Source organism: Lissotriton vulgaris, chromosome 6, assembly GCF_964263255.1.
Source record: "Lissotriton vulgaris chromosome 6, aLisVul1.2, whole genome shotgun sequence".
Classification (NCBI taxonomy): domain Eukaryota; kingdom Metazoa; phylum Chordata; class Amphibia; order Caudata; family Salamandridae; genus Lissotriton; species Lissotriton vulgaris.
In genome coordinates this window covers 1,032,506,290-1,032,517,755 of record NC_141694.1, presented here as the reverse complement: position 1 = coordinate 1,032,517,755, position 11,466 = coordinate 1,032,506,290, and the positions used below count along the sequence as shown (strand labels likewise).

At 45.6% G+C, this 11,466-nt stretch overlaps 1 protein-coding gene across 3 annotated transcripts in view; it reads right to left on the bottom strand.

The window, feature by feature from the left end:
• Positions 1 to 6,715: 6,715 nt before the first annotated feature.
• Positions 6,716 to 11,466, bottom strand: part of SMOC2 (SPARC related modular calcium binding 2) — a 1,727,408-nt gene continuing 1,722,657 nt past the window's right edge. For all 3 annotated transcript variants that reach the window (XM_086927096.1, XM_086927097.1, XM_086927098.1), the window contains one exon: positions 6,716 to 9,984. In XM_086927096.1, coding sequence (XP_086783222.1) covers positions 9,956 to 9,984 — 29 coding nt within the window. In that variant the 3' untranslated portion in view covers positions 6,716 to 9,955. The remainder of the gene's footprint in view (positions 9,985 to 11,466) is intronic.

Here is an 11,466-nt window from a genome sequence, read left to right as displayed (position 1 = left end):
CAGAGACAGAGGGACAGAGAGGAGGCAGAGGGCGACAGACAGAAGGACACAGAGACAGAGGGAGAATGACGACAGAGGGAGGGAGGGAGACAGAGGGAGGGAGGGAAGGAGACTGAGGGAGACAGAGGGAGGGAGACTGACAAAGGGAGAGAGACGTGGACAGAGAGGGAGGGAGACAGAGACAGGGAAACCCTGGGAGACAGAGAGAGAGGGAGAGAGAGACAGAGGGAGGGAGACAGAGGAGGGAGACAGAGGGAAGGAAAGAGAGGGACGGAGACAGAGAGAGGGCGACAGAGGGTGACAGACAGAGGGAGACAGACAGAGCGAGAAAGACAGAGGGAGGGAGGGTAACAAAGGGAGGAGGGTGAGAGGGATAGAGACAATGAGAGGGAGACAGTGACAAAGGGAGGGAGACAGACGGACGCAGACAGGGGGAGGGAGACAGAGGGAGGGAGACAGAGGGAGGGAGAGGGAGGGAGACAGAGAGAGGGAGACCGAGAGGGAGACAGACACAGAGGGAGACAGATAGAGTGTGTGAGACAGAGGGAGACAGAGGGAGAGAGAAGGGGAGGGGGTAGAGGGAAGGAGATAGAGGGAGAGAGAGGGAGGGAGACAGAGATTGAGAGAGAGAGAAAGGGAGACAGAGAGAGAGAGAGAGACAGGGAAAGGGAGGGAGACAGACAGACAGACAGAGATAGAGACAGACAGAGACAGGGACAGACAGACACAAATAGAGGCAGAGACAGGGGCAGACAGATAGAGGCAGAGAAAGAGACGGAGAGGGAGACAGAGGGAGGGAGTCAGGGGGAGACAGGGACAGACAGAGACAGGGACAGACAGACAGAAGCAGACACTAAGACAGACCAAGACAGAGAGGCCGAGAGACAGAGAGGGAGACATAGGGAGAGAGAGAGAGGGAGACAGAGGGTGACAGAGGGAGGGAGAAGGAGGGAAACAGAGAAAGAGGAAGACAGAGGGAGACAGAGAGAGGGAGACAGAGAGAGGGAGACAGAGAGAGGGAGACAGAGGGAGGGAGGCAGAGAGAGACAGAGGGAGGGAGTCAGGGGTAGACAGAGAGAAGGAAAGGGAGACAGACAGAAGGAGGGAGACAGAGGGGGCGGGAGACCGAGAGAGAGGGAGACAGAGAGAGAGGTAGACAGACAGAGGGAGCCAGAGGAAGACATAGTGAGGGAGTCAGAGGGTGACAGACGGAGGAAGATGGAGGCAGACAGAGAGAGAGGAAGACAGAGGTAGTGAGGCAGAGGGAGGGAGTCAGATGGAAGGAGAGAGAGACAGACAGAGGAAGGGAGACAGACAGAGGGAGAGAGACACAGAGAGGGAGGGAGACAGAGGGAGGGAGAGAGAGGGAGACAGAGGGAGGGAGTCAGAGGGTGACAGACGGAGGGAGACGGAGGCAGACCAAGAGAGAGGAAGACAGAGGTAGTGAGGCAGAGGGAGACAGAGGGAGGGAGTCAGGGGGAGACAGATGGAAGGAGAGAGAGAGACAGACAGAGGGAGGGAGACAACCAGTACAAAAGAGGTGAGACCCTGCCGTGAATAAAGGGACCCTATACTAGAGTCCTAAGAATTTAATTACCTTAATGGACCAGAGAGCGATGCCAAGAGATACAATCACAACATTAGAATAGAGTCCGTTTTTCTCTTTATTTATTTTCTTTTTTATCTTTTTAAGTTCACACCGTGGTAGATTAATTTAGTCTTTGGTCAACATATTCAACACTTATATCAAACAAAATAACAATTCATAACTCAATATGAAGTCCCACACTGAACCACTCATACCTCATCAATCTTCACTCAAGACACAATTATGCAACATCATTCATACTTCATAACTCTAAAAAACAGATCATGGTACACAAATGCCTGAATAGAAGGTCAGATGGAAATACCCTTCAAATATAGGAACGCATTATCTGTAGGTAAAGAGGGGCCGATCCAAAAGATGACTAAGGATCACAGTCATCAACACCATAGACGCCTACGCGCGTTTCGGTGAAGCGGCCAGGTCAGGCCACACCTTCATCAGGGCCAAGAGGTACCGTGGGACAGGGGAACAACACTGTGGTACAGAAAAAGTTTTTTTATTTTTTTTATTTTTTTAATAAATATGTACACTTAATGGGATAACATAACAAAAGTATCAAAACAGTTCATACGTTTCTAGAATCAACTTGGTTAAAAATGGCATAGAGCATACTTGTCCATAAGGGTTTTTATGTATATTTTTGTCATTATATCCTTCGGGTTTCAACAAACCTCATAAGACTCACAGGGAATCGGGGAGTTTCTCCATCATCCACCAGAGGGAGGGAGACAGAGAGAGGGAGACAGAGAGAGGGAGATAGAGAGAGAGAGACACAGAGAGGGAGACACAGAGAGGGAGACAGAGGGAGGGAGACAGAGGGGAGAGAGAGAGAGAGAGGGTGACAGAGGGAGGAGGGTGACAGAGGGATGGAGACAGAGAGAGGGAGACAGAGGGAGGGAGACAGAGGAAGAGAGACAGAGGGAGAGAGACAGACGGAGGCAGACAGAGGGAGGGAGACAGACGGGAGGGAGAGGGAGGGAGGGAGACAGAGAGAGTGAGACAAAGAGAGAGACAGACAGAGTGTGTGAGACAGAGGGAGACAGAGAGAGAGAGGGAGGGAGAAACAAGGAGGTAGACAGAGTGAGAGAGAGAGGGAGGGAGACAGAGAGAGAGACAGAGAGAGGGATGATGTGTGTATGCCGGGTCTGACGGCTCAGTGGACGAAGGCATCCGCAGCAGTGGCCTGTGTTCAACCTCATGGCCACAGCTTTTTGCTCTATCCCCGCCCCTTCCCCCACTGACCCCACTCCTACTGGTGTGGCCCTTGGCCACAAACCACACTGTAAATTTGGCCTGAGAGAAAGTTTGTGAGTACCCATGCTATAACGCAACACATGTGTGTAGCTGTTGTGAAATGTAGACACTTAGGGGAGTCCAGGGATGTGTGGCATGCGTTGAACCCCCAACGTTTTCCTACCTTGAAACCCCTGTAAACCTCAAATTTAGCTAACAAAATCAAATTTTCCTCACATTTCAGGGTGGGAAAGTTGTGAAATCCAGGGGCAGGTACACATTTCTGACCACCCAGCATCCCCCAGGTCTCCTGATAAAAATTATACCTCACTTGTGGGTGAGCCAAGTGCCTCCTGTGACAGGGAAGGGTCTAAAACATATTGTGGAAACATCAAAATGATCTATCACAAAACGACTTGGTTTTGCAAGGGGGGCACCTGCGTTTTTAGTCTCGAACTCAGCCGCTATCCATGGAAACGTACCGAACCCAGGAGTTTCTGAAAGCTAGACACCTGGGGGAGTTCAGGGATGTGTGGCTTGCATTGATCCCCCAATGTTTTCCTACTGTGAGAAGTTGGCCTGATATATGATGTCTCCAATTCTGGGGACACCTTGTATCAGTCCAAACAATCCCTTATGGTGATTGATGGTTGTAAGTCAACCTTATAGACAAGCTATTCTAAGGGTAGCATGGACTAAGCAGCCTTAAAGGCTTAACTCAAGAGGTCGTGTTAAGCGAGCTGTTTTACCAATCACAATCCTGTAATATCAAATGAAAGGACACCACACAAGTTATATATTATAAAAATATAACTATTTATTACTAGAATAATCCTCTGTACTCTTTATGAGTGCAGAGGCACAAGCGTTTAAACAAAAGACCAGTTAAACATATAAAAGTTGCACAATTATGGATGAGGGCCAGGGGCCACGCAAACCATATATTAAAAAAGTGGTATAAGAGATACCAATCGAACAGTGGTTAGGCCTGGGGCCTAGGGAATCGCTGGGAGCAGTCGGGACTAGCAATGCTAAAGTCTGGAAAAGCCCGCGGGATTCGGGTGCAGCGCTTAAAGCACACACATGCACCAATGCAATGTCAATGGTGCGTAAAAGTTATAAAGTTACTGTAAAAGGAGACTTCCGCTTAACCTAGAAGGACGAAACTTTAGACACATACACTAGAGGTGTGTACCAGTGTAGGAACACCGGCATTGCTGAGTTACCTCACCCACAGGAAGCAGGTGCACTGGTGCGAAGTAGTGTTGGGTTTCGTCACGCAGGTTGATGGTGCCTGGAGATAAAGATGCTGCAGGCGTCGGGAAGAGAAGTGTCCGGTGTGATCCAAGGGTGGATCGAAGATAAAGATGATCTGAAAGCAGAGGGGACAGAGTCTGGGTCACTCAACAGTGACCAGGGAGGAACCAGGAAGGAACCAGGCAATGTCGGGCGCAATCAGGTCAATGTTAAGTAGCTTCTCTCCGCTGCCACGTGGACTCTGGGGCACCAAGGATGTCCAGGAGTGGATTACGAGCTGTCCTACAAAGGCTCTCGCTGTCGGCGGTGTCGGCTTCCGGATTGGAGCAAACAACCCTTGGCAAGCGCAACCCACGCAGGACTCGAAGATCGCCTAATACTCGGACCAGGAAGGTCATAGAGGGTGCTCCTTTTCAGGGGAGCGAGGGCCAGTCCAGAGCAACCAGACTGGCGAGTCAAATTCAAAGGTTCTTCGGTATTGGGGCCACAAGCCAACGGGCAATTGACCGGACCAATGCGTTGAGCCAAAAGATGCAGAAGGGCCCCACGCAGCACTCAGTGAGTGTAGAGGGGTGAGCTTCGGTGCAGAAGTGGCTCAGGGCTGGGGCTTTTTAAACCCCAATGCAAAGCTTCGAGGGTGCCTCAGGAGCTGCACGGTCAGCGTCTCGTAGTCTTTTCAAGATGGCAGGCCACACGCTTCAGGTCGCCTCCATGGGTCTCAGCTCTGCAGGGACTGTGGATCAGGCTGTTAGAAGGCAGGCACGCTGAGTCTTGTCGAACTCTGTCGCTCGAGTTCTGGCGGGAACTGCAACAAAGCAAACGTTGAGGTGCTGGATGGTTCCTGTTTGCACAGGGTGGTCACTCCTTGACCACAAGAGAGATTCTTCAGTCTTCTATGTCGAGTAGGATGTCGAAGGGTCCAAAGTTTTATTTCATAAGTTTCAGTCAGGATAATCTGAATGCTTGGGCATTGCTCCCACTCTTATACCAATCTGGTGGTTGGCTGGATTACCTGCTAGGTCCCTCCTATGGGTGGGACCCAGGAAGGGGGTGGTTACACCCCTTTCCCTTTGTCCAGGGTCGTGCTGGGACTGGGGCTGGTGAGCCCCAGAACCGGTTTGACCGGATTATGCAAGGGGAAGCCTTGTGCTCCCCAGGCACTGTCTAGTTTTTTTCAACCCACCCTGCCCCAATACACTATCTCCTGTCTGGGGAGGTGTATCACCTCCCTGCGACAGGAAACCCTTTGTCCAGGCCTCCTCTGCCAAGTTTCGGTCAGCAGCAGGAGGTCAGACTTGTGTCGGTGGCAGCAGCATCCATTTTGTGATGCTGAGGCTCTTTTAGAAATCAACCGCGTTTTAGCAAAGTAACATGTCTTCTCCCTGTAGAAGGGTGGAATGCCATCCCCGTCGACAGGACTGTCGAGGGGATAGTATTCCAAATCGTATGACACCTTACACGACATGTTTTGATAAAGCCAAACCAAAGTTAGCACATAACCTCGATGGATTATAATGCACTTAAGAGTATATGGTATGGCATTATCCCGGAACAGCTTAGGGAGTTGTTCCCGACAGCTGCAGACAGGCTCAGCTCATGCTAGAGCACCATCTCACGTTAAACCAAGCACTCTGCCTCCAGGATTGATAAGGCCTGGGATAGGAGTGACATAGGTTTATATGTGTCCAGATATAGGTTTAGATATAGGTACACTATATCTAAGCAAGGGGTGATTACACCACCCTGCCCCAGCTGAGTGATCAGCCAGTTCTGTCAATTTAAGAACCAGCCAGGGGTGGCAAAAGCTATGCTGCAGCCCCTGGTAGGCCTTGGATGCACCTATGCCCTTGGCACCTATAGTGCACTATATAGGGGCTGACAAGGTGTCCAGTACCAATTTGGTTATGCACCTAGGGTGCATGGAGTCCATTTTAAGGAGAGAGCAGTTAGCCTGGGGCCCTGATTAGCAGGGAACCAGGCCAACTAAGTCGAAAACCAGCTAAACACAAGGCAAAAAATCTGGGGTAACCATAGTCAGGTGTCCACCTTCCTACACCTACCCAGAATCCCCTGCAGTTAAAAAATATATAAAATCCCTGCCTCCATTGATTTCTGTGAGAATACGTTGCCCATGTGTGGTTCCTGGTTTATCCCAAGGCTTGGTTAGAGTGCAATTAGTCCTGTTGTGACACTATTAGGCATGTAATAACTTTAAAAGTTTACTTTGTGAATTGCAATGGTCTTATTCTTTTTTGGGTGTGTGTTATGTAATAGCATGTCACTCCCAAACACATCCTTAATCACCCCTCAACCCAATCCATTTTTTAGCACTTATTTCCCATTTCTCACAACTCTCCTGGTGCCTTCCACATATACTGCAAAATAGTATACCTGAAGATGCAGGGACTTTCTCTACGTTGCACACACCTAGTTGTGGACTATAGCAGTATACAATCAATACATATGGAACAAAACATTCAATTGCATATTTTCCAATGTTTTTCTGTGAAAACTACACAGCTGGTATGGATTAGTACAGGTATATTACTAATATGAAAGATACCGGTTTCAAACACATGCTCTCGTTTCATAAAAACAAGAGACACAAATTACATGTTGAATAGTGTACTGAGCTTTAATCCAGAGAAGAGATTACATTCAAAGTTTATCAGTGTGTGCGATTATGAAATGAATCGCTGAAACCTTTGTAAAAGACAAAGAGAATGAGCTCTTTTTTATTTAACCTTCAACTAGTGGAGATGCATTACTACAATACAAACTATATAGGCAAATAATCTCTTCACAGCTATTTTTGAATCTACATATATGCTAAAGTAAATAAAAACATTCTCTTTCGACAAACTGTATTTGTTTGTTAGTGCTAAATCTACTTTTCAGCTAGCTTTCTACTTCTTACAACCATTTATATACACTGGAGCTGCACACGTTTCTGCTGGACTCAAGCCTTTAAAACAAAGAAGCTAATAATGCAGAAAAAATCAGTTTGTGGCTAACAGCAGTAGAGGCACAACTGTATTAATCATACCAGGTCATATAAGTCACCACTGTCCGGCCTTCCACTCATTGGAAGTTTTTATAGTATCAGGTTTACATATGGAAGAGCTTCCACCCCTGAGTGCCTTCTCGGATATGTGACAGCAGGTAGTACAACATGCATCAGCATCAACTGGACAACATTAAGAATATCCCAGGGCAAGTGCTACAGAGTGGCAATCTTTTTGGGACGTCTTTGTGATTTGTTTCAGTGCAGTTTTCTTCTCCAGGGGGTCTGGGGTTGTTGTAAGGGTGCAGAGAGGACAGTGTGCCTCTGCAGCGTGTAAAGAATTGATGACACTGACAAGCACGCTGGCCTTGCTTGTGACTTTGCCAAATCGCATTTCAATACATAACAAATCTGCCTCATTAGGATCTTGCAGCAAGTAGACCAATAGGCTCTGCAGTAACAAAAAGTGATGCTGGCTGACAGTGAGCTGCGACATGCGTTCTCTCTGCACCATTTGGTGATTGGGGGTACTGTAATTACTGTGATTGGGGGTTAACTGTAACACCAAATTAATACCACCAACCTGATGCCTACAAATAGACAGCCAAGAAAAGAAATAGCATATGCTTCCAATTTATTTTCAAACTTTGTGAATCAAATAATGTTTATGTTTGTGGTAGGTGTAATCAAAGGGGAATGAATCACTTGTCCTGTATGTTATCAGGGTCAGGGGTTCTAGTCGCCTTAAACACCCTCATTCACGAAATAACCATGGGTGTGGTTTATCTGGTTTCTCCGCAAATATGGTTACGTGAAAAGCATCATCATAGGGTCTTGGTTATGCTTTACTCCACCTGCAGGAAGACTGACTGGTATTTACCAAAGTGATTAGAGAAAGTGAGGGTGAGAGTGCAGTGTCATTAAAATTACCTCCATCTGTCGATCTTGGTTTTATTGTGTTGAGGATGGGGTAAAGATAAAAACAAGGTGGTGGTGTAGTGATAGAAGGGCTACTGTGCTATCGCACCTATTCGAAAACGTGGCTGATCCTAGTGCCTAGGGTTCTGCACTCACAAAGAAACAACGTTTGGCTGACAAACATATGAGCTCAGACGCATTTCAACTCCCAGTCCATCACTCACTCAGGCAGTCCGATTAGGCTACTATAAATTAACACAGAAAGAGCACTCCTTCCTCAGCTGCAGATTACTCAACTGTGTTTTGTAGATACTTAGAGTATTTACATCTGACTCCAATTGCACCTAAGTGGACAATCAGCACAAATTGCATCAGGTTTTGATCATTACCAAGAACACAGCAAATATCTATCAGAAAGGGAGCGCTTGAGGCTATTTTACTGCAATAACATGCCTTTATTGGTAGCAAATAGAAAAGGCTGCAGAAAAGAACTGGACTAAGAGCTCGCGGAACATACGCGGGACTGATAGTGGAGTGGCACTATTCTGGCTTCCCATCTACCCTTGACGGTGTTGAGTTCATTTGCTAGAGGCGTCTCCATATTCTCACCCTGAATGATTGGCCGCTTATTTGTCAAACAACTGCTAAACAATACCTTATGGTTATGGTTATAGGGGTTCCTTATCACCCACCACGCTGTTATACATAAGTGTGACTATTGTGAGAAAGGTGACAACCACTTTATTTAATAGTTTCAGTGAATGCTCCTGCTCAGAATTGTTATCAGAGATACTACTTAATGCTTTTTTGGGCCTGAGACAGCAAACAAATCATGCATAATATATATGCAGAAAGGCTTTTGGTCCGTGGGCTTTCATTGTCATTCACATTTTGTTTCTGCCCACCACAGAATACAGCAAGAGGCAGTGGGTCAGCCCACTTTACCAATTACCTCCCTTCACTTTGAGTGACTGCACAAAGCCTGTGCACATTAGTCAATCCACGTAAAAGTGTTACTTTCTTTTGACCGGCAAAGTTGGTTCAAAGTGTAGATTTAGTTTTACATATTTATATCAACTTTGAGTTAGGTGGTTGATATTCTAAGTGATATTGATTTGAGTGCTTGGTTAGGTGGTCATGTATTTTTGTCTCCAAGATAATATGGCGGCACAACTGAAAAACAAAAATAATAAAACAACTGAAAAACAACAATAATAAAACAGCCACATTAGTGAATGTTTTTAAATTTAAAAGTTTGATTGGATGCATATAGAACCCACGTTTAGGCGGGAAAAGATTTTCTTTTTCTTTTTGTGTCATATGCTTGCAACAAAAAATGAAAATAATAATAATTTAGCCATCGCACCAGCCTGCCAAAGCCAGGCCTATTGACTTTGTCAATGCTTGTCTTTTCAATGTGCTGTAGTTCTCTGATTACAAAACAATTTAAAGATGATCACTTTGTGCAGCGTGTTGAAAGAAGCAACAAATCTGACACGTTCTGTAATAAAATGGATACCATCCAAGATAGATTTTCAAATATCACTCACCATGTTCAGTAAATATTAAAACAATAAGGTTTCTTAACATAACTACATTTCATTGTTTCATTGGTTTAGTAGTAAAATTATATATTGTCAAAGCCCAAAAACAAACAATCAGGATTTTGCAGGTTTTTTAAAAAAAAGGGTTTAAATGCAAAGTTTTACATCTCAAAAAGTACAGAAGGCAAACGGCAAAAAGGCACATACATTGTATGTGATAATTTCCTATCCAGCTGTTCCATTTTCACAGATTCAAAAGTCTGCTTAAATATCGCCATTCTACAAAGTGAATTTACATTTAAAGTACAAAAAGTGCAAATACAATGTTGTCGGTTGTATGCTGTCCAGGACATCTTCCAAATTCCAAACGGTCTGTCTCAGATTGATCATTCACTCAGCCTTTGCTTTTTGGAGAGCTTCTGAAAAAGGACAATGAAAATTGTGTCATTCCATGGTACTTATTAAGCTTATAATGTATTCTGATCAGCTTCTTCAAATAATTGTTTACATTCACTGTAATACTGACATTGGTTCTTAGTGACCTGTCCCAGAGTACTTTCAATAATACGTTTCTGTATTTTGTACATTCACGCTCATATGTATTTTTTTAGCATTCTTGTTTAGCACATGAATCTTACAGATACCTAGAGAGTATGAATATTGAATTAACATTTTGAAATGTGTAGTTCTCCCTGTTATAATTGAAAGTAATGGTTTATGACCTGATAAGGTAGGCAACGTCGCTTGACTAGATACTACTATTATGAGGAGGCAATGGAGATTACAAATCACAGTGATGTGATCGAAATTGTTTGTGATGGTGAGAAGTCCAGCAGGCAAGCACAGTACCACTTTTGGTGGGGCAATAGATGATAACAAGGTTTAAAAAACAAATTACAAAGTTAACTTGATAAACTTTGAGGTGTTTTAAATCATTTATCAGGTGGAAATGTGGAAAAATTTAGGTTTTGTAGAGAAAATATTAAAGAGATACTTTTTGCAGGAGTCTTCTATTGTGGCAGAAAATCTTGGCAAATGTATTTTTAACTTTTAACTTGGCCCAGCTATGGGGGTTGCACAGGTGACAATAATAAACTTTGCCACTTCAAGAGGTGACTAAGTCTACCACAAGGGTAAAACATTGCAGCCTGCTTTAACTTTCGGCACAACCCTAAGTTTGCCGTGCCTTTTAATTTAAATAAAAACATGTGCGCTTGAAGTAGTCCTGCTGGGCAGAATTGTGGACACAAATAAATATCTATGTGCAGTTAGCAAGCCAATGATTAATGGAACAACGCCCACAACAGCAAGGAATTATTCAACATCGTCAAAGAGTTTACCAACCCCACTGCCAACTGCAACGACATCACTCCCTCTCAAGCCCTTTGCGACTCCCTAGCTTCGTTCTTCCACGACAAAATAGCAGACATCCACAACAGCTTTGACAACCATCCTGGAGACCAACCCACCCTACCTTCTGCCGTACCCCCACCCCCCTTGAACATCCTTAATGACTGGAACCCACTCTCCACTGAGGACACCATCCGCCTGATGAACTCCATCCACTCAGGATCCCCCACAGACCCATGCCCTCACCACATCTTCAACAAAGCTGACTCCGTCATCGCACCCCACCTCCGAGAAGTCATCAACTGCTCCCTTAACTCCGCCACCTTCCCGGAAAGCTGGAAACACGCCGAACTCAGTGCCCTTCTGAAAAAACCCACAGCTGACCCCACCGAACTCAAAAACTACCGCCCCATCTCGCTCCTTCCATTCCCAGCCAAAGTCTTCGAGAAAGCTGTCAACAACCAGCTCGCCGCCTTCCTCGAAACCAACAAATCCCTAGACTCCTCACAGTCTGGCTTCCGAGCCAAACACAGCACTGAGACCGCACTCAT